Genomic DNA, 24,249 nt, shown 5'->3' with positions numbered 1-24,249 from the left:
TTTTATAAATGAAAGCAGTAACAGATCAGCAGGATACTTTAGAAGTCTATGGCATCAGTTATAAGCTACTGACCTCCAGAACGCAAACCTGAGAATGATGCTGAGAATCTACCTTTTCAGTCAAAAACTAGATTATCCTTTAATGAGATCAGAGATTTCGGCCAAGCATCAAAAAAGGTCATCTCTGTATTATAAGATTGCTGCCAGAAGGTTGTGTCTTGCACTAAAGAGAAAACTCTTGAGGTTTTTTTTTTTTTTTTTTTTTTGTTGTCTTCCGCTTAAAATAATGGTAAAAAGTCCAGATTTTAAAAAAAGTTAAAATTACTTAAGTGGGATTTTCACTTCTACTTTTTATAGTTCTACAGCCCCTTAAATAATAGGAAGAAAAACAACTGCTATTTTGGAGCTTCGTTTTGCAGCCTCTCAGCTTCCTTGCCCCTTGGCCTACTCTGTGATTATCTTGTAGTGTCCTGGTAGATGTAGAAGTTGTCTGGTAAATTATAGCTCACACCAGCTGCACTGAGTCTTTGTGCCAACAGACAAAATCTTTGCTCACGGCTGCGCTGCTGCATCCAGCCCGTGCACTGCAGACGCACTGAGATTCCAGGGACAAAAACCTCAATGAAATGCACCTTCAGCAGCTCTGGCCTGCACTGTTGTAAAAGGCGGTCCTTGCTAGAGTGACATAACCAATATTGAGCAATTCACATCCATGGACACTGTTAGTGCCCTACAGACATCTGCCTTCAGAAAGTGACGCTTTCTCCATTGACTTCAGTCCAAACAGAAGTTGGGAAATCATTCAAAACCACCCGGTCAACTGACAGGAATTGAGGAGGTCCTGCTGTTGGCCATCCTTAACACAGTGCTAGAAATACTCAGGGTAGATGCCCTTAGACTCAGTTGACTTTAGATGGCTTTTAACCATTCAGTGCCTGGTGCCTCTGCTGTTCCACATGTGCTTTGCAGTGTGCCCGTATCGACGTAGATGTTCAGAGATGACTTACAAGGATACACAGTACAGTGCAGTAGGAATTGCTTAATTGAGCAGCATTGACATATGGGACTCAGCTATTTGCCAAACTGTTACTACGTGTTTTCTATAATTAGGAAATGATTTTGGTGGATACTCTAACATTTTAATTGCTGTGTTGAAGTGGATGTATGTTATTAATTTTTTCTTCCGTAGTAGGTCAGTCAATACCCTATCTAGCTTCATACTGCCATGTAAAAGGACACTTACTCTGGGTTTGTTTTTGTTTATCCTCACTCTCTTCCTAAGTTGTGCAGACAAAAACATTTTGCACTGCTGAAGAGGATTCCTGCAGACTAGACTTTGTTTACTGCCTCAACCAAAATGTTTCACAGACCCTCTTTTAGGATTACTGAATCAGAGGCTGCTAGAAGAGGAAAATCCATTAGGTTCTCTGAGTACAGCTTCTCTCTGGGGATGTTTAGGAAACCGGCTAGGACAATAGATGTGTTCACATCAAGCAGGTGAAAGGCTGCATGAGCTAACTGTGCCCATCACTGAGAGAATATAGGGATATTTCAAGCCATACTTTGGTTGCCAGGACCCTTATGGAAAACTGGGTGGCTGTGGTTTGTGTGCCGGGAAAAGAACACTGCAGCCTTGCAAACCCATACTTTTTTTATGCCCGTATGGTAGCCACCATCATGAGTGGCTGTAAGGATTGCAGTAAGGCTCTGTAGAAGTGAAAGTGTGACTGACTCCAGCTTGAGCTAGCCTCCAGGGCTGAAGGCTGTAACAGGCTGTGCCTCTTTAACCTGAATGTATCAGGAAATACGTGACAGACCTTGCCCAGAGGTATTCATCTGCAACTTCTACCTGCACTGGTTCACTCTGAAGAGAGAATAATGCCATGCTTTGGCCTCTGCTGTTGGATTTAAAGCTTTGAATATGATCATTATCAAATGGTATAGGGAGAAGGAAGGCCATCGTCCCTGGACAGAGATGTGATAGAGAAGGCAGTTTATGCCCTGCTGTTTTCTTTGCCCCTTTACATGCCTATATAGAGCTAACAGTGACTAAATACTATATGTTTCTTTTTTCAGAACACAGAGTCAGCCCTAGTGATCTTGTGCTGTAGCTTAATTGAACCTTAATTCTTACCGCATGATATTAGTTAACAGATTCCTGGTAATCAATGAAATTAATAACACACTATTTCTGTGTTACTGTATCCTGCAGTGTGCTGCTCTGGTTGGTGAAGACCAGCCTCTTTGCCCGGATCTCCCAGAACTTGACCTCTCTGAACTAGATGTAAACGACCTGGATGCAGACAGCTTTCTGGGGGGACTCAAGTGGTACAGCGACCAGTCTGAGATCATCTCCAACCAGTACAGCAATGAACCCGCCAATATATTCGAGGTAAGCAAGATGATGCAAGTGCATGTTGCAAAGTCCTTGCTTGCTTTTTTTTCTGATTTTTTTTTTTAATTAACCTGGTGGACAACAGTTTATTATTTTTCCATTATTAAGAGACAAGAAAATTGCTGTTGTATTATGGGTTCTGACTGGTTCTTTTAATCCTCCTGATCAAAACCGGACCTACGATCTTAGGGGTGTGGGGGGGAAAGCCTTGAAAGGATTTAAATGGAACTTCTGATTTTTGAGAGGAGCAGCTAAAGAGTGCCTAGAGCACACTGCCCTGTGGCGTCACGATGAGGAGTTGCACTGTTGTCAGCTACAGAGCAAAGCAGAAGTTGAAACCTGTTTGTTGTCTTCCACTTGGATTCCTCAGCAAGAAGCAGAGTGCTGCACAGCACCTAGCTGATGAGTAACTGGAACATTTCTAGTAAAGATTTTTACCACTCAGAGTCTTACTGTGCAAGTTACTTGCACACAAATTGAGATGTCTGCAATTTGTTTATGTATAGGGGAGAGGAAGGGTGAATGTGGCAGACAAGGCAGTGAGGGCTGTCAGTAACTCAGGGACCAGCTCAGCGTTCTGATGTTTCATAGATCTCCTGGTGGAGAGCAATCTAAAAGTAAAATTCAAAAGGTGATAGGAGAGATTTAATTGTTTTCTTTCCAGTTGTGGATGGGGGGTTAGGGTGTACGTGAGGATCAGGGTGTGCAAGAGGAGGAGGTCTTCTTTCTTTTGTTGTGTAAAGCCTTCATAATTCTCCAACTTGTGGTTTTGGGCAGCTGTGCCCCTCCTAAACTCTAACCTCCTTCCCTCCTTGTTGATAGGAGAGGCCATAGATCGTTCACTGAGTGGGAAATTGGACAATAAATTGATTAGCTGGCAGGAAGACCTTGTAGAAAAGCAAGCTGTGGGTGCTGTTTCTCACACACCAAGTACCACAGCTCCAGGAAATACAGCTAGCCCACTGGTTCTGGAAAGCCCCAGATTATCACGGTGGAATTTTAAAGGCTGGAAAAATTAACTGAAATGGTATAGTAAAATGCTTCCCTAGTATGTATAAATAAAATATGAATAAAATTCTCCTTTTTTTATTCATCTCTAAATCCACCGTGATCTCCATGATGCAGATTCATTGCTCTGGATTTAAACCAGTGTAACTCGTAGCAGAAACTGGTCTTCTCTGTTTAGTTTCTGTAATTTACATCCAAGTAACTTGGAATTAATTTTATTTGAATCAAAATAGCCCTGAAAAGCCCTGTGCTTAGACCCTCTTTTTTTCTTTAGTTGTATAATGTTCCACACTTTGTTTTACAAAGTTTCCAAATCCCATCTGGTTCTTGAATTGCAGTTGTACTGCCTAAGGCAGGGTAGGGCATGTTGGTGGCAGGAAGGCAGGGGGGCAGGGTCCGCATTTGCAGGCACTGTGGTGGAGACTTGTTTTACTTTTTTTGTATCTGAGGATACGTATTTTTTCCACATTCATCAAAAGCAAAATGCAGAGGCATTTTCCTTTAGGAAAAATCAGTTGAAGATGCAGACTTTCACAGCGTAAGTTCCAGATAAGTAATACAACTACGTATTTACCAAATCTAAGCATACAGATTATTCCAGTAAAACCAGTGGAACTTGATCACCTCACTGCTTGTCCTGTGTGTTACTGCCTGTCTGCTCTGATGGCCACAGATGCCGAGTGTAAAGTTGTCTCAGATAGGCAGTGACCATTCCCCTACCCACCTTGTATAGGAAACAATTCCTGTTCTGAAAATCGAAACATGTTGCAAACAGCAGGACAGCCAGATAGGCTGGTAGTTCACTTCACTGGGAGATGGTGACAGAGGCAACATCTCATGGACATGGTTGGGTCTGTCTGAGGATGAGCTGGCCTGGTGTGAAGAAAGAGGGGGATATGTGTGGAGAAACAGGGGCAGTGCAGCTGGGGGAATGAATCTACACAGCAAGTAATAGGTCAGAAATAATAGTTTGGGAATGAAATATGCTGCTTCTTTCCTAACACACAAATTCTGTTGTTTTCTTTCCTCACACTCGTTGACTTCAGCTGCAGGCTGCAGTGCTGTCTCATCACAGCTTGGCCCATACTTACCTGTAGGGACAAATTGTGCCCTAATGGTATTTTACAATACTGCAGTGCAAAATTAGACTATTTTCAGCTTCTTAGAATGTTGCATTTGCATTTCTTGGTTGCTTGGCCTAGGAAGATGGAAATGAAACAGTTACTTTCTTCTCCTGTGCATTAACCCTGTCCCCATTCTCCACTGTGCAGCTGGGGATACTTTGCACTATTTCTTGCCTCTGCCGCTCAGTAATGTGACGACTGGGGGTGCTCAAGATCAGAAGAAGAAGTCTTCTTCCTCCAGAGACTATCTCACATACTCTGGGAGGAACTATTTGTTTTAGCTGAGAGAATGGAAGTTTCGTGCTGTTTCTCATTTGGTAATCACTAGATTTTTCCATATTGATCCTCAATGGCTTTTTGAAAAAGGAAGTAATGTCTTTTTGTACCTTTTTTTTCTACTTTTTTTCTCTCTTTTCATTATGAGAGTAGTATATTTTATTTAACTTGAGCTTCCAGATGAGGCATTGTCATGCAAAAATAGAAATACAGCCTGTTTGGGATGGAAAGGAAGGAACCAGAATGGCAAGCACATGATGGGAAGTACATAAGCAGCATTACTTGCACAAGCTGTACAGTGTTAACTGCCCAATCTAGCCTCAAAGGAGAGTGTGTTTCATTCGAGGTATTAATGCAGTACATGTGGCATTGTCCACGTGAAGCACAGTCTCCAAAAGCCCTTTACAAAATTCCCGAGTGTCTGTGGTGCACTTTTTTTTTTAAGAAAGGTTTGTATTTCATAAAGTGAATTTTCAGTCTTTCTGCAAATCATGTTCCTGAAAGCTCACTTGAGCTGAGCACCCACAAGCTTAGGCACTCCCAGTGGCACTGGTAGTTTCACAGACTAGAAATGATTAATAGTTATGGTAGCAACCAGGAGCCAAGTGAGATAAAGGTCCAATTAGTCTAGATAGTATGTAAGTGTTAAGTATAAATCCCTTCTCTCATCCTCTTAGGTGTGATGAGATACTGGCCTTCACTCTAGGATTAAAACACCACCAGTATTTTGCAGACACACCTAATTCATCACTGCATCGTTCTGTTCACATGCCAATGTAACTGATACAGAATCAAGCCTGTACTGCCCCAGCACAGAGACTCTTCTTACTGATGTTTGTACTTATATACATTATGGATTAGGTGATTTCTTTCTATTCACAGCTTGATCACTTCTGTTTTTCACCTAATTTTCTTTGCCTGGTATTTGAAAAGATAAAATGAAGGAGTACTTGCCCCTTAGGGCACTGTCTATTGACACGAGTTCATGCAAGTAAATAGTTAACAAGTCACCCAAGACCAGTTATTTAGAGGGTTTGCTGCACCATTCACTTTTATGATTTGTTTTTGTGGAGAACTAGACTTTAAAAAATTGTATTTGGAAAAAATTTAATTTGGCTTCTTTCAGAAGATCTAAATGGTTAAATTTTCATTCTCGAAGACAATGCTATGTGAAATTGTGAACAAACATACAAATTGATGTGTCATGAGTAAGAAGGCTTTTTGTTCATGAAAACTGTTGTCCTTTGAGGCTTCTTGGAATATACTGTACCATATCATGTAAGGTTATTCATATTTAGAATTACTTATGATCCATGCCTAGAATTATGGAGAGGGAAGATATCCACAGTGGGTGTTTCTCTTTGTTAGCATTTTTGCAAATTACCCAGCTAATGGTTAGAGAAAATTCAGCCTGTAGGTAGGCAATAACCTGTTAAACTACAATGAACCTATGTAAAGTTATAAATTTTGTACTTGGCAATACACTTTTTTTAGTCTTTAAATAGACTTCAGAAAACCCACATTGCTTACCCTTCTGCAGATTTAATCTATTAACATAATTCTGTGTTCCAAAGCAATGCTCACAATACTTGATGACTTTGTTTTTTTATTTTTTTATATAGGTATATCCCAGGTTACTTCTCAAGGCCATTGTGTGCCACATATTTGGAAAGCCTATAAAGATAACTATGTTTTATTGTAGATTGCCAAAAAAGGCTGTATTAGAAGCAATGAGAATGTGAGGAGAGAAAGAAAAACACGATGAAATGCAGACTGTCTTTTCTCTGGCAGCAGGGGAATGCATGGAGATAAATGATTTTTTATTTATTTGGAAGGGGTTGTATCAGGGAGATGATGAGTTTTGAGGGTAGCCTTAAACATCACCAGAGTAATTTGCATTGGTTCAGATTATAAAATCCCTCATGTTCTGTGGTGCTGCCAGTCTCTTTCACCATTGCAGGTTATTCATTCAAGGTTTGCAGCCAGATTGATTAATGAATTACCAGATCTTGCGTAAAATGACTTGGCCTGACTTTTAAACAACCACCAATGTTTTTTTTGCCAGTCTTGTGACTGGTGTTAATGGGTTCCAGAGAACTGAGCCTATACCGGCTTTCTGTAGTGGCCTTCTCTTTTTTCCACTTTTTAATTTTCTCCAAAACTAGTAGCCCAGGGCAAGCAGTTCAAGGAGATACAATCTCAGGGGGAAAAAAAGACATAGTAGTCAAATCCTTGATGGCTGATGCCCTTCAGTGCCAAATCAGCATGATTTATCATAGCCATCTATTCAGCACAACAGAGGCTGGAGGTGAGCTGCATGGTGTACCTCACACAATATGCATAACTAGAGCTCTGAACTTTGAAGGAAAGCCTCAGAGCTATTTGCAAAGTGCTGGTGCTTAGTGAATACTAAATTACATTTAGGAAATAGTCTACTGCTACCAGTTATACTTCATTTTTATTCTTGACACAGACACCTAAATCAGAGAACAGTAACATTTCAGAGATTATGGTAGCAGTTTGGGTATGTTCCAACACTATAATAGGATCAGAATTTTAAGGCCTTTTTTATTATTACCAATAGTCACTTAGTTTCTACTGCAGCGTACTTTGTAGGGAATTACAGCTTTTACTAAAAAGATTAAAATGCTATTATGCAAATGATTGCAGTATGTTATTATGTTTACAAATTAACATCCATGGCTCAACACACAAATTAACTAACTATTCCATCTATATTATTAAAGATTTAATAAAGTAACTGTTGATAAAAATGAGGAGCTTGGAACAGTTAATAGGAGCTGATTGTGATTTAACATAGAACTTAAACATTGTGTTTAATGTTCTAGATGGCATAATGGCAGAATAAAGCTTATCAAAGTGCTTGAAAGGACTGTGATTGTGTGCACCACATAGCAGCCTGCCTGAGGCCCCGGAGGGCATGAACAGAATAGCTTTGGGCAGTAACATAAAGCATACTGGTGAATCTGGAAGCAACACAGGACCAAGTCATATCAACATGTACTTTCCTGCTCTAATAAGTAGCCTTTTTTGAAATTCAGGTTCATGCAGATTGAATGTTTTACATTATAAGCACATGTATTTGGGTATTTGGGAACTTGTGTCCCTCTAAAATGCATCCTGTAACGACCTGCTTCTATGGCAAATTGGATTTCATTGCAGAGAGTATCACTGTATGGTAAAAAAGGGGAAGGCCGAGTTCAGTCTGAGATGACTTTACAAACATTCCTGCAAGTTGTTATTCCTAACAGTTCATAAGAGATCATAAAAGCAAACAGATAAGAGCTACTGAGGTCCTAGAGAAATGAATGTACAATATGTGGTTATGGGATAGATTTAGTAGTGAAACAGACAACGTCATAGGTTTAATACAACAATAAACATAAAAGGCAAAAGATGCAGATTTGGGATAGGAAACTTTATAAGAGTGATAAAAGGTAACAATGTATCATAAAGCCTACTTGTGAAACTAGGAGAAGACCCTCGTTTCCAGGGAAAGAAAGTAGCATACAAAAGTGCTGGAATTTTTATATTCCTAATGGAGCAATGTCACATTTCTTGTGTGTTTGAATGCATTACCTTTACTGGTGTCTGTGGCCTGACTCAGGGCTCTACAGCTGCTAAAGAGGAGACCAGCACAATAGCATCCTGTCTATGTGGGATGATGTATGTAAACGATAATCTGTGATTAGCTATGCTGACATTTAAAAAGGCTCAAGCAGTAAGTGGAATTTATTTTACTCGAACCAGCTGCTATGTAATTGGAAAGAGTTTATGCAAATGCTCTGTATCTAGTGTTACCAAGGTGTGCTGCTGCTCCTTTTTTCTTTCCCGCTTGGACAAACTACAGTGCTTTAATGCAAGAACCACCTGGCACGTTGGTTGAAACCTTCAGGCAGGAAAGAAGTCCCAAATGAGCAAAAAAACAATTGCTTTGAGAGTTTATTGTTTGATGTATGTGGCCACCAAGACTGTTCCCCAGGCACACAATCAAGAAAATGGGACCAATCCACTTCACAGTGCCATTAAGGAGACATTTCACCTAGAGCAGCCATGGCTTGGGATGCTCACTGTGCTACTGCTCTGCAGAGCACCTGTCCTTTTTCTAAGAGGGAAGACTAGCACTCACCAGGACAGTAGCGAGCTAATTAGGTCATTAGACGGATGTCTTGGCCTGTGTTAAAACCAGCCCTTGAGGACACTGTGTTACACTGTGTTCCCACTGGCTACGCAGCTAAATACGAACTGGTGTCAGCTGCCATACAAACAAAAATGTTACAGCCTCCTTTCACAGAGGTCATCTTAAATCCACTTTGGTCACAGTCACACTCCACATCTGTTTTAGTGAGATGCAGCTTCTTAAGGTGGCGTTTGGACTTCATAAGCACACAAACAACTGAGCTATAAATTGCTACTGCTGGAGTTATTTTGAATAAGTGTATACTGTTTCATATTTATAATGGTGAGGCTTCATAATATTCACAGTGAATATATAACACAGATCAGTTCAACAAGCATGAAATTGTATGTTGTCAACTTGTCACATAAATAGAGCCATATTCTAGCTTACGATAATGTTGAACTAAATATTTTCTCCCTGGAACTGCAGAGAGGGTTACAAAAATGTGGGACAGTAGCTCTGTCTTTTGTTCAGAAAACAATCCCAGACTCATTGCTAGTGGGAAGTAAATATTTCTGATAAGATTCTTCTGGTTTTTTAATTCCTCATTGGCTTACCAACAGCAACAGAAGGTTTACCTTTCTCAGAAAAATGCTAATTGGTTAAATTAAATTTATTTCTGTTAATGGTTTTGTTTCTAGTGTAACCTCTTCTCTTTTTTTTATTGTTGCTATTTTTGCTCAATGCATCATTGCTAATTGCTGCTAAACGGTCCATCTTAACCCTGGCATGCTCTTTCCCTGCTGCCCCATCCCACTTAACATTAACTCTGTCCCATGCCATTACAGAAGGATAAAATTATCACAAGTCTTCATTCAGGAATTCTTTTTCCTTAGTGCCACTAACCTATGTGCATGTGTAGGTCAGGAGGAGGAAATTGCAGAGAGCATATTTGTGGCAGGGAGAAAGTTTTGATATTGAATCATGATGAACTGTTTTTTCCCTGTGAAGAGAGAAAAAATACAAAGAAGAGTTTTTATTTGTCTGTGAAAACTTACCTACTTGTAGTTTTTGTTGTACTACTGGGTAGTCCTCAGATGCACTGGAAATTTGCAGCCTTTCTGGAGGAGTGCCCCCTGCCAGCTTTATAGGCCTCTTTTTCTCCAGTGTCTAATTTTTATTTGGTGGCTTTGTACAGGATCCTAATGCCTTTGCAAGTGATGGGCTGCAGCCCTGGCAGGCACGGAGCTCTGACTGTGTGTGCAGGCACACTCAGCCGTGGAGGCTGGGTTCAGGTCTCCGTGGAAATCATCCCCTTTGCAACGCATAGCTGGTTGCTTTGGCTGAATTTTCTGTTCTGACACAACAGAGCAACAGTCTTGCTTCATAATGATTGAGAAATTAATTAGCACTTTGTGGCAGTGATGAGTCTGAAGGGCCATGATTGGAGTTTGCTTTTTACCACATGCAGTAATCACTGGGTTTTGTTTATGAAAGCACAAACCCAGAACCTATTGAGATTTTGGTGTTGTCATGAAGCGTGAGCTGTGTGATGCACTAGAATAATACTTCCATTTCCTCACACACATCTGTGCTTTTGTGCTTTACTGTGAGTAACACAATGGGGTGCTGGTCCATAATGGGTACTTCTAATCACTAAGACAGTAATCAGAAGAACAGAGTATTTTCTGTGAGGACCCACGGTGGCAGCCTCAGGCAAGTGTTGTTGCCTTGTTGATTTATGACAGGTTTGAGTTGCCTGAGCTGCTCGCAGCCATGCAGTTTATCACATAAAGTTTAGGAGGATCATCCCTTCCAAGCATATTATGGGGCTGGAGGTGTCAAATGGGCAGGGAGAACTTCTACTTCTGGCTGCTGCCATGAAGGCTCAGTGGTATTAAATCTTTATCAGGATTTGGAGGGGCCACCATCAAACAGTGTGAGGGACTGCAGATCTCTCCTACAGGAGATACACTTGAATGAAAATAGAGAAATTGGGTAGAAAAGTTTCTCGCCTCCTGTCAAGAAGGTGGTGATAATGGTTATCTGGAGGATTGGTTTGATCAGAGGAACTTCTGCAAAAGCTGCTAAAAGAAGCAATGGGAGTTTTCTCTTGGAATGGTAGTTTCTCCTGGAGGACAAAAAATTCTTTCTGGAAGTACTCCAAAGCCTTTGCAAAAAATCCAGTTTTTCTTCTCCCATATTGCTGTATAAGCAGTGACATAATGACTCAGGAAGTGCATCAGAGACCTTAGGTAATAAATCTGATGGAAGTGAGACATCTCACTGGAATTTTTACTTTGGTGAGAATGCTGCAGGCTTGCATATTTCCACGGAGCAGTCAGTGACCAGAAGTGAAAAGCAAGTATTTTTTTTGTTTTTTTCTTTGCTTGTAAATATGTATCACTTGGCTAGATAGATCTAGCAGTAATGTTCTCCACTCTGCCAGGCCCTGTGTGTTGAGACTGAGTGAACAGGATCTTTGGTCTGTGGGTATCCCCTTTAAGAGGGCTTCTGGGTGAGGTGTAGGCAGCCAGGTAGCACAGGTGACAGTGTGGGTGGTAAAGGATGCAGAATGAATTTGGAGCAGGGAAGGGCTTTGCAGAATCATAAAGTGGTTGAAGTGGGAAGGGATTTCAAGAGATCATTTGGCACAACCCAGCCTGTTCAGGAAGGACTAAGTGGAACAAGAAGTTGAGGAAATATTTCTGTGTTCCTCTGCTGCTGCTTCTTCCCTCCTTGAAATTACTTTATTAGTACTGGTAAGGAGTTTCTGATCCCATGTGGAAAATCTTAGCCCATGGTCTTAAGCAGCTATGGAATTTATTTTAGATATGCCCGTGTTTAGCTAGAAATCTATTATTGCCAAATCCTGGTTTTCAGAGGAAGATGGGTGGCATCAAAGATTCGCAGTCTGGCCTTGATTTTCATGACAAATTTTCCAATAAGGAAACCTACTTCTTGGGCTAATCTCAGCTTCCACAGATACCAAGGTTGTCCATTTTCACGGGCTTATTGTTGGACTAGTGAAATTGTAAAGTTGTCCCATTGAAATGGATGCATATGCAATTGTTTTGATCAACAAAACATAAGTGCATGCTACCTGACCTCTGGTTGGATGTGCTCTCTTAGGCATTTGACCCTCCAGGCATACACAAAGGAGCAATAGGCTTTTATTTTTTACTTGTCTGGGGGAAACATAGGCATTTTTGAAATTCTTTATCTGGTTTTGTGTTCGCTTTACTGTTTTTTCTCTCACCAGGACTGGTGTGGATTTTTTTTGGCTATATTGACTGTTCTTAAAAGCCCAACAATCACGCTTCACATAAGTATGAAGACATCAGGCAAAACATTGGCAATTGTCATGTCAATTGCATCTGGGAAAAGGCAAAAAAAAACTTGTGGATTTTTTTTTCCTTAACACTGCAGAAACATTAATCCATTTCCAGTGAAAGGGTGTCAAAGTGCTTCTGCTTGTGTGTGATGGGAGTGTTGCCACGTCTTGTCATTTTCTTTGCTGTTGATCCCACTTTCCTATAGGAAGGGTCAGGTCAAATGCTTCTCTGAAGACCAAGTCTCCCATTTACAGCAGGAAATCTCTCGGGTGGAGAGGATAATGTTACAAAACAGAGCCTAACATTACAAAACAGCTCTGCTGCCTCTGGCGCAGTCTGGAGCATCACAGACCAATAACTCCTATCATGTCACTCTTGTGGCACCTTATTATCTATGTTTTCTGTAAATCCGATCTGAGACTGTCATTACCAGTTTCAGGTAGGTGAACACCATCTGGGTGAAATAACCATGTACTAGTGATGGGCTGGAGGGGGCTTTTGTTAGTTAATCATCCCTACCTTCCCTTTGATGAGTTAATTTGTCTGTTGAGCCATGGAGGAGCCCCCAAGAGCTCCCAGGAGCCCCTTGTTAAAATTCTGCCAACAAATGGGAAGATAGGGATGATTTCACTCTTTTTGCCGGAGCCTTTGCTATCTATGATGTTGCTAAATCATCCATAATGCATAACTTTCTATGCAATCTTTTTGTTACACTTCTGGAAGCATATTACCTCTTTGTGCATTTACTTTTTAAACATTGTCACTGGATACCTAACCCTCCTGAAAATCTCATTCCCTGAATTAAGGTTAATTTCAGTACTTCCATGTGGCCTTTTAGTAGTTGGCATGCAAAGTTCCTTGGCTGTGATTCTGGACCATACTCTTTTTTATTTTCCCTTCAGTTATTAAACACTGTCTTTATTTACTTGTTTTGTGATAATGCTTAAAAATCCTGTAGTTGGGGGAGAGTCTGTATGTACTAGTTACCAGCCCATCCCAGTTTTATGGTATGCACTTTGAAGTCCTTCAGAGGACTGTGAGCACTGTTCTTTAACCAGACTCTTCCTCCTCTCAGGCAGCTGGAGGCAGTTAGAGCCTGCCGAGCTTGCCCAGTCCAGGAAACGACACAGGTCAGAGCTGCAGTTGTGTCAATGTGATGTGGGACTACCAAACCCAAGGAGAAGCTGCCTTAAGTAGTATATCCCAACACGGAGGCTTCTTTATCTCCAAAACTGAGATGAAGAAGAAAAATTAAATTTAAAAAGTTTTAAAGACTCAATTGGACAAAAACCCACAGAATACTAGGAAGCTAAGGAATGCTATCATTTGCAAGATGCTCTGGTCCCTTTGAAACTGGTCAGAGAAGGTGGGTTAGCTCTGATATAGTGCTGTTCAGTCAGATCAGGGCAAGCTCTTGCAAGGCCAACATATGCCTCTGCATAGTGTTGATGGCTGCTGTGGGGGGATTTATTAGCTTTCACTAATAATTGATGTTCCTCCTAGGCTCTCTTCTGAGAGAGAGCAAACCTCTCTCTCTCAGAGGAACACAGGGACACAGAGAAAGTGATGAAGAGGTACTGGAGTGGATCTCTGAGAGTGAGTTGGGATTCTTCTGGGCTATGAGCTCTGGCTAAACATGACCATAATGTACCAAAGAGGTTCCTGCAGTTAGTTAGCATCTCTGTGTTGTGTTTTCAGAACTGTGCTAAGAACAATTATTCGGCTGTGTTCTGTACAGACACAAATGATTTCCAGGAATCTGCACTCCACTGCAACTGGAATCATGTCAGTGTCTCCACATTGGTCAGTTCAAGTCCAATATGGTCAGAGCTAATAGAGCACAGGGGGCTAATTCTCTGCTGGACTATCAGCATCACTTTACAGAACTGCTCCTGCCATGTGCAGCTCTGTGGACATTGTCCAGATGTACTTGAGCTGCCTATCTGTGGACTCCATCTGGACCCAAGGGGGCTTGTTATGGGCAACCCCATGATGTGCAGAGGTTTTTCTCTTTCAAGATCTCTTGCAAGATTAGACTTGTGAAACTTCGATTTTTAAACCCAAAGCTAAAAAAGGAAAGAGACATGCCCCTAAACTTAAGCCTGTAATAGTTCCTATTTCGTAAACCATGTCTTTGAAAATGATGGATGCATGTTGTTAAAGATAGGCATGTCAGAAACTTCCTAATAAATTGCTTTTGTGGGTATTGGTCTTTCCAGCTTGAAACATCCAGGAATGCTGCCTTCTCAGGGCTGCCACTCCAAGTTGCACTATGCCTGTAGCAGGAACTTCAAACTGGACCCTTCCACTTGATCTCCCATTATTCTGTCCTATATGGTCATTCCAGCTACCCTCCATCACTAGAATGCTACCCGTTTGCCACAGTTTGTGTCAGCTTAGATTTTTCCTCAAACCACATTCACAGAGATGACAAAAATCCACTCATGTGCCTTGTCCTTCCCTACACCTGCTCCTGTGAGTGCAGTGACAGATACCAGTTTTACTGTGTGCCAATGTTGCTGCTCTGTTTACAGCAGATTTAAGAGTTTACATTAGGCCACAGTGTTACCTTCCAGTTTCCCTAATTCTAGCTGCTGGCAATCCCAGCTATGTGGTTGGGGTGGCTGCCCCTGTCCTAAAGGAATTTGTGTCAATTTCTGCAGGGACAAATCCTCCCTGTGCTAAACCGCTTTGCTGTATTTGCTCAAACTCAAATTTTGACAAAGGCGTTCTGTCCACATCCACCAGAAGAGATTGCGTTTTTTTCAGATGCACTTGGAGGTAGGTGTGTTGGAAGCTGCCTGTACGTGGCTGATAACTGAGATGAAGCATCAATGTAGCACGATCCATGCCCTTTTCTAATTTGTCTTTGAATGACAAATGTGTCTTCACTGACTCAGCAAAATGAGAGATCCTGCAGTAGAATTCACTGCCCTTCTATCCCTTTCAACAAAGTAGCTAGGTTTTCCCAATTCCTCCCCAAAATCCGTCTTTAAAAGAGCTCTTATAAAGACATTCCTCAAATGTGTTGTGCTGAACTCCATTATATTCTCTAGTCACTTCTGATTCAGACTCATAATGTGCTGTAATTTCTGTAGAATCCCCCTCAATGGCAGAATACAATGCTGGTGTATTCCAAACAAACAAACAAAAAACCAACAAACAAACAAAAACTCTGTGAAAATCAAAGTTGTAGGTATTTGGAGATACTCTACATTCGTCTTCATCACTGTTTTCCCTATAGAGTCAACTCTTACGAGCTGAGTGTGAATGACTTCAAAAAAGAAAAACAGATTTCATTACAAACTTCTGCATTTAACACAGACAGTACTATACTATAATAACATGCTTTTTTTCAATAGCAAATGAGTGAAAATGCTCATAGACTTGGAATGAACCTTAGAAAGTATTTAAATGTTTGAATCCATCTGAATTGTTCTTGTGTAAAGAAAATTATATTCCTGGTGCCCAATTTGTACACTCCAAAATTCCTGGAGATGTCTTCCTCCTGCTGTTTGAATGCTTTGGATATGCAGGCATCCTTTCTGGTTTTTAAACCTACTCAACTAATGAAGGATCAGGGCCACTTCACCTGATGTTCTCCATCTCTGAAATCCAGTGATTGTTTTGCATCAGGGGTAATTGTACCTAGAGATATTAGACAAACCCACTGATTCAGATTTGGTAACTCTTGACTATGTTCCCATATTGCATTCCATGATTTGGTTAGATTACACCTTATCTCTAACCTTCTTGCTTCAATAAACACACACTATCTAACTTGTCTTCTTCCACCTTATACACAAGGAAAATCATCAGCACTTAATCTGTTGCTGGTGTTAATGGCACAATTCCTCATCCTAATTCCAATTCACTCTGCCTGATACCCCACAAATGCCTTTGAGAAAGGCATATTATCCCTGATACTGTGCCAAAGATACTTTCTTCCTTTGTCACTGCTGTTTGATTTCTATGGACTTCATAATGACCTTTTTCAGGCTGTGGTAGATGACACAGTCTTACATAGGAAAGTCTGCAAACAAGTGCCATATGCCAGGCCATCCCTAGCACACAAAAGAAGGGAAAGAGTATACAGTAAAAAACAAGGCAGTAACACAATAGCCTTTTTTAAAAATTTCTTTTTCTGTCTAGCAGGTGGCCACACATCGCAGATACCCCATGCTCTGCCCTCCCGTAGGCTCTGCTCCTTGGGACCCTTATTCAGTACAGCTGCCATCATGGCAGCCTGATGGGGATCAGAAGGGATTGCTTTTGGGATTATTTTTTATTCCAAGGGCCATCCAAAGTCTTAAGTAAAAATTTGATGCTCTCCTGAACCCTCAGTTCACTTTCTCCTTCATATCTTTCCTTGGGACAAACAAGTCTGGGATTATCTGTATAGGTAAAGACTTACCTTACAGGCTTTGGGTGTTTCCTGGATTTTATATTCCCAAAGGAAGTTATGCAAAGAGAGAGCCCCACTCAAGCTATATGTATTGTGGGCCTTTTTTTTTTTCCAAGACACTTAGAGTTGCTGTTCTATTATAGCCTCTTCCTCCTGCATTTTGGGGGATTGGCCCAGCTTTTCATGTTAAAATGAATGCTCTCCATGCTCACTTTTGAACTCAGTCATGACTGTATTCCTTTCCGGTGGTCCAAACTTGTCTCTTGCTGATGTTCCCCCTAACATCCACTATGTCATAGAGGTACCTTTGTCTTTCTGATAGCAGAGTTATATCTTACACACCAGCCTTCTTCTGTGTGTCTGTTCACTATTCTCTCAGTGTCAACTTTTCTCTGGAAAATTACATTCTGGAATGCTAGTATTTAGTGAGCAAATATTACATTTACATTTTCTGTACAAAAAAATGGCAAAATCATCAAGTTCCATGAATGTACAAAATAAGCTGCTTCTTAGCTGTGGGCTGTGACTCCAACAGTCTTGACAGCCATTTTTTCATTCTTCTGTTGACTAGAAGTTCAGCTGAAAGTACTTAGGGATGGGGAATGTGTGCACTGTTGATGTTGGTGAAATATCCCCTGCTTGGAAGGGGGTGTGGTGTTCTTTGTTGGAGCCCTGCCCTCTCAGCATGACTACAGCCTACAGGCACTCTGGCCTGGAGAAGTTGACTAATCTGTGAGCATCAAATCCCCTTCTATAAAGGGAGGATTATAATCCTTCTTTCTTGATCTTGTCTGTTTGAACTGTGAGTACTTTCTATAGATACTTTCCCTTGAGATGTGACTGGAGATCATTCAGTGCAATAGGGGCGTTTTCTTGGTAGTGCTAGAATGCTACTTAAAAATTCAAATTGCAGGAGTTGGATAGTAATGTTAATCATCATAATGAAGATGGAGCATGATTTTTTGCTGCATGACAACGGAAGGAAAGGCTGAGAGATAGGTATCTAAAATCACTGAGTGCATGCTTTCAAAGATAGGACTTGTTCAGCAGCCAGGTGACAACAGACATTTTGTTTATTTGACAGAGAGGCTGTGAACTTAAGTCCTGACTCAAAAAGAAAACTTGCTTCTCAAATGAAGACATATAGAGGGTTTAATGTCAGTTGCAAGATACGTGGCTGTGTTATGCCACTATGTGTGAGCTTATAAAGACACAGAGTGTGTATCTGGTGAGGGAAGCTGTGAATTCCCCCACTATTTAATAGAAAAAACATTCCTCACCTTGAAAGGAAAGCCAAAGAAGAGTTATGTCTGAGAGGACAGGCACTGCCAGCTCTAAGGCAGTCGGATGTGATGTCTGCCCAGTAAGGGAAGACACTTCTGTTCAGCTGTAAGGATGGTTTTTATCCTGAACTTGCCCAGACTTTCTATCTAGAAGTTGGCCTCACTCAAGGTGAGATTTTTAAATTATGTTAAAAATGACTCATACTAAAGAGTTGCAGAGAAGGAAGAAGTACTGGAAAATATACTAAAACGTGTGTCTGAATCAGTTTCCATTCAGTGCTCTTGTTTTGGCAATCATCTGGATGCCAAGACTGGCGTAGTACCGAGGGCATCATGTGGAAGGCAGTGGGCAGGAATTAGTGTGCAGAGGCCCTTGCTGCTTCAATCCTGTGATGTTCTGGTCTGAGCTCGTACAGAGAGTACCCAGAATGGTGTTATCTGCAGAAGTGCAAAAGTTGAGGCAACGGCAGCAGCAGGGGTGTTACACTGCATGACTGGATTCTGTGGCGATGTCTTTCAGACTGGCTGTAGCACAAGTGAAACATATGTAAGGACAGAGAACATTTGTGCTTTGCTTTGGAGTTTCTTTTTTTTTTTTGATATCTTGTCATGGTTTTCAGTGAGGAACAGATGAACAGGTATCCTGCTTAACAGAGCTTAAAGAGAAACTGCTTGTAGCCTAAAAAACCCGCCAAAATCTCAATTTATGTATTTTAAAGATGAGGTGGCTTCATTAAAGATTGTAGGGTCTTGCAGTTTTATTCCAAAGAAACAATGCTAGCTCCACAGTTCAGCTGGCAGGGATCCATGTCTGACTGTGGAGCTTTAGTCATATGCACAAGTCTTCTTATGGTACTAAAATCATTTAGATTTCTTCTAAAGTCACGGACAAGGAGCTAAAATTGTCTCACTCAAATACCCATTTTTGAATTTCAGAATTAAATGTAATAAAGGAGATTTTTATTTTTATTTTCTTTTGATGAGACACGCAATGAGAGAGTGAGGATGCTGCGTTAGAATATCTTTTGATTTGCTATTTGCTACGTGTTAAACATTTGTATTTCAAAGAAGCGTTTGTACCTATACTGAGTGTTTGGCAAATCCAACAGCTCATTAGATGTTAACAATAGCAACACTACTAATACAAAGGATTCATAGGCAAAGTACCCCTCAGGCTATATCTCTGAGAGAAAAAGTGGCAAATAGAATCAGAAACTAATTAAATAGTCAGCTAAAGCGAGCATAACTTTAAAAAGCTCTAAAACTACCAAAAATGGAAACATATTACAGTTATCTCCATTCACAGTGCAGAACAAGTTTGGTAGTATTTAAGATAATTCTCTAGTGCCTGCTATTTTTAGTCCAAGGGTAAGCTTCTGTAAGAGCCTTTCAGCGTTGCATCCCTTTAACCTGGCCTAACAAGCTAAGCCAGTAAGCTGTCTGATTTCCGTCTTACAGGAGGCAAAGAGATAGCTGAAACAAACCATTTGTGGTGCAAACGCTCAGCCTATCTTGTCTTAAGAGCTTTCTTTGTATGGATTTTTTTTTTCCCAAACATCTCAGTATTAAGCTTGCTTGTCAGAGACTAAATTGTCAGGCTTTGCTGTTTGGAAATGGTAGAAGCACAGGAATGAAAGGAAGATTTTATAGACTCAGCCTAATGGAAATAAACATTTCCGCATTGCCAATGGTGAAACCCGATCAGGGCAGTTTAAGCTATTGCTATTGATGTGTCTGAGGAAAAAGGAATGTATTTAGTTTTTCTCAGGGAAGGAAGGGCAGACATAAAGGGCCTGATTTCCTTCTCACTTACACTTAATCTGTCCTTGTTTAACTCCATCGGCTTTGCCAGGTGATGCTTGGTTTGTGCTGCTCTAATCCTAGGGAAGCCAGGCTGGAGTTGGCGTTGTGCTCCCTGTGCCACCACCACTCGGATTTATGGTGCTCTTTGCCATCAAAACGGGGCAAGGCCAGACGCAGTTGTAAAACACTGTGCTGCTCATTGCACTCTGGTGTTTTGGTGCTTCAGGTGGATAAGACTTTGTAATATTGCTCACTTTCATGTCGCTAGCTCTTTTTTGCTTGAAATAAAAGTACACCCTGTGGTGGGGTGTCCTTTCCCCTACTGCCTCATGTGTAGAATCAAGTGCAACCATGTTTACTTTCTTGTCTCCCTGCTTTCTCTTCCTCTCTCCCCTCCTTTCCCCTCCTTACCCCCTGGTGGTGTGTTTAGTCCTCATGTATGTTTACAAAACAGGATTTTATTGCTTCCTAAACATGAGTAGTCCCACTCGCTCCTCTTAGCTAGCTGAGCAAGGCTTGGACATTCTCATCTTGGGCTCTTTCCAATCTATAGCTCCCTTCCCCTCTTTCTTCCCCCACAATTTAGGTGCTGAAAGAGCATGGAAAAATATCTCAATACAAAGGGAGGCTATCTTAGCCAGGAAAATGGAGGCTGTGTTGAACCCAGTGATCTGCAGGGTCCCATCTCTGGTTTAGTATTCAAATGGTTTCAATTTTCTTATTATTCTTGGGGTTAGGCACATCCCATGGGGTTTTGGCTGTGCATCTAGCAGCTACACAGTCTAAAATTGTAATTTGTGTTAACTTCAGCAGGGATAACTTTTAAACTGAAAATGCACTTGACATGAACAAATAATGTCAGTGTATTTCCAGTAGGGAATGCAAGCACAGTGTGTACCACACTGTAGGCAAGGTGAGCCCAAGCCACTTTTAAACTCAGTGTCTTAGTCATAGCAATGTAGTGCTCAACTGCAAAACTCACTTGGTAAGGAGGAAGAATTAGCCTTTGTTGGCCTGTGGCTGGACTGCAGTTAGTGCTGGGACAAGGTGGTGCAGAAACACTGTGTGGGAGCTGCTGTTCTCAGCTCAAGCATCAACATACACAAAGAGCAGAGGGCCAGGTCCCTAGCTAGTGTAAATCTGCATAGCTCTGTTAAAACCTATGGAGAGGCCCTAATTTACTGCTGCTGAACATCTGGGTCTAAGTTCTTTTTCTTTTGTTTACCAGCAGGATTAAAAAGAAGTACCCCAAATTATTTATTGTAAGTGCTATGGCAGCATCTCAAAGCCCAATGGTAAAACAGGACATGGTTGTGAAAGGGGTTGTATGAACACAACAAAAAGTCCCTGTCTAAAGAAGCTTACAGTCTAATTAATAATGTCATTTAGTGCATTGGTAGGTACATCTGGACTTGATGTCTGTTCTGTGTCATCTTTTAAGAGGATAAAAAAAAAAAAAAAAGCCCAGTTTGATTTTTGCCATTTCTGGTGAAAAAAGGGCTGGTTAACATGAGTGTCTCACTAAAAAAAATTGCAGTCTTTTACATCACACAGATGGAGGGCTCATAATCAGGGATATGCAGACTTTTTAAAAATACTAGCAGAGAATGAGCAATAAATTCAGTCTTGACTAAGGAGTAAATAGAGGAGATGCAACTGCAGTGGGAACTGTAGTGTGCACCACAATATGCATGCATTACATAACTCTGCCAGACTGATTGAGGGGAAATGGACACAGTAATGTAAACTTGCAAATTAGTTTTACATTTTATTTTCAACCCCATTTTATTAATATTATCTGTGAAAACTAGTGGGTTCCAGGAAACTTAGAAACAAGCCAACAGCGGGCATGCCCTGGAGGAGACTGCAACAGATAACTCTTCTGTGATGTTTTTTTTTTTAATGTTTTTGTTTTAAAATCACCATCTCTACTTTACAATTCTATTTGCTTACACAAAATTGGGTTGAAAGAACAGTAAAGTCTTAGCACTGAATGACAAATCAAGGGAATATGTAACTGAGGATATTACCAGACATGTACATAGTCAAGTGTTTAACTGGTCAAAAATTCAGAGTCATCTCCTCATCCTGAAGAGTATTCTTGGTTGTAGGGGTTTACCAGGTTGCACTGTGTAATCACTGCAGGGATTTTGAGGTGAGGACTTACTTTCTTGCTGGGAGAGGCTTTAATTTTATTTTCATGGGACTATGAAAGTATTCTGAAGAGCCTGGCAAAATTCACCTGTGATCTGTGCTGTTAAACCCTATACCTGCTAGGACGTTCCTTACTGTGGGATCTCCACATTCTCATTTGGTGCTTTATTATAAGGGAGCCTTTATAGCTTTCAGCCTAGGAGACTCAGAGTAGAAGTACCTGAGGTTTATTTTGTCTATCTAAACCACCTTTCTAAATGGTATGTGTGTCAGTCAACATGTCTGCTAGTACATACAAGCAAGGAGGACACTGAAGGACATTGCTGTGCCACCTAAAAATAATGTACAGCTACACAGGTAAAATAGACAGAGGAAATGAATCTTTAGGCTTGTAAACAAGTTTCTGTGTTGTATCTGAGTAAACTCTTTTAACCAACTCAAACCAGATAGCTGCCATCCAGTTAAATTATATTAAAAAATTATGAGAAGTCCAGATGTATTAATGATGTACTGATCCACTCGTGCTTCAACTGTGCTTTTCTTCCTGTGAGACATGACTTGTGTTTGTCATACCTGTTCAATGGGCATGTGTTAGGCTTGATGAAGCTGAACATGCTGAGAAATTAAAACATCATAAAAAGCATTTAATGAAGTTGATACTTTACAAATGCTAATTTCCTGGTCAAATTAAATTCCAATTTTCTCACAGTAAAAGCACCAGATAGAAATGTCTTATTTTGTAGCTTAAAGGAATTTTTGAGTGTGCGTTTTGTTTGTACAAAAACAGTCTCCCCATAAATGAACAACATTTAAAAATCTGTGTAAACTCTTCTCTGCTATATTGTGTATAATTTTACTTTTAAATTTGTATTTCTTTAGAGTCATAAATCTCAAGATAGAAGTAGGGGTGATTATAGACATCCTGACATAGCCAATATAATTAAAACTAAAGGAAATGCAACAGTAAAATAGAGAATGAACAAAAGTGACAAGATAATGCTTCTTGTTGGCAAAGGAAGAGTCCATACTGCCACTCAAGTGCAGTTTTTAGAGATATTTGTCATGATAAAGAAGACAAACAAGTTTTTACATCAATTACATGTGTGAAATCATCACTGCAAAATATATGTAGCCTTTTTTTCCTGCAGGATATGCTGTGCTGCCTTACAAAGGTATATGAATGTTGAAAAATCTTATGTCAGTGCATAGAGAGATTAGTGTGGGCATGGACCATAAATCAAGTAAATAAATAAATCTGAGCTAGCAGTGCTTGACTATTTGGACTGAAATACTGCTGACACTGTTGTTGAAAGCTCTGCAACAGAAGAGTCCCAAATGTCTTCCCTACCTTATGCTGTAGCCTATCTTCCCCTTCTTCCTTCTTTCTACAATACCCACTCCATATTAGAGCTTTTCCAGACTGGGGCCCCAGGATCTTTAACTCTCTACTCTCCTGTATATTATTTAGGTGCAAAATAATAATTAAAAATCCCCGTCTGGGTTGTTGCTCAGGACCTTATTGCGTGTGTGAGCAACTGTCTCTGTATGGGGAAGGAAGGATGGGTAAGAGGTGCCATTTGCTGCTCCAAGTGACAAAGCTTCTGGGTGGTGAGCTCAGAGGCAGCCTGCCTAACCTCTCATAGCCTGCATCCCCTTCCCCAGCAGTTCTGGCAGTCAGGAGACTTCACCTCCACCTCAGTTTCTTTGGTTTCACTCTTGCACAGTGAAGAAAAACTTGCAGTCCTTCTTTTTACTGTGGCTCTTCACCAGGCACTTTCTTTCCTTTGCACTTCTACGCTTTCCCTGCTCTTGGTTTCACCCACCAGAAACAGAGTTAGTTTTGTTCCTCACTGTGGAGCTAAGCCCAAACCTAGCTCATTGTGGGCTGGACAAGACATGCCCGATCTGCTGCTGCAGTTCCTCACTCATGAAAACCAGGTGGCCTTCACTAGCACTGGACAAGGCAGCACAGCAGTAAGTCCGTGGTGTGCCTCAGTTTCACAGACGTGGTTCCTTTACAGGATCTGTAAAGTCCTGTAAAAGTTAAAAAGCCCCCTGGTGAGGTAACCAAGTAAGAAATATGGGTAGGGCATTTATTTAGTAATCAGCAAATTAGTCTATATAGTCAGCAAATGTTGAGGCTCAAACTGATGATAAGATGATTTGTTTTCAAGTGTTTTCTCAATATTGTGCTCAAGTATAAATTGAATAGAGTGACCTTTTGATACTGAGTCAAATTGACTGCATTTGCAAAGATTCTGTGGTTTCACTTACTATAAATTTTTGATATTTGGTCTACCACCAGTGAAATGAATCCGGCACAAT

At 40.7% G+C, this 24,249-nt stretch overlaps 1 protein-coding gene across 3 annotated transcripts in view; it reads left to right on the top strand.

Annotated features, from left to right (window-relative positions):
- Nucleotides 1-24,249, top strand: part of PPARGC1A (PPARG coactivator 1 alpha) — a 361,945-nt gene that overhangs the window by 297,086 nt on the left and 40,610 nt on the right. For all 3 annotated transcript variants that reach the window (XM_088163225.1, XM_088163226.1, XM_014885151.2), the window contains exon 2: nucleotides 2,213-2,392. In XM_088163225.1, coding sequence (XP_088019351.1) covers nucleotides 2,213-2,392 — 180 coding nt within the window. The remainder of the gene's footprint in view (nucleotides 1-2,212; nucleotides 2,393-24,249) is intronic.

This window comes from Sturnus vulgaris, chromosome 4 (assembly GCF_052056855.1).
Source record: "Sturnus vulgaris isolate bStuVul1 chromosome 4, bStuVul1.hap1, whole genome shotgun sequence".
Lineage (NCBI taxonomy): Eukaryota > Metazoa > Chordata > Aves > Passeriformes > Sturnidae > Sturnus > Sturnus vulgaris.
The sequence above is the reverse complement of the archived record's forward strand: the minus strand, read 5'-3'. Positions and strand labels throughout refer to the sequence as shown.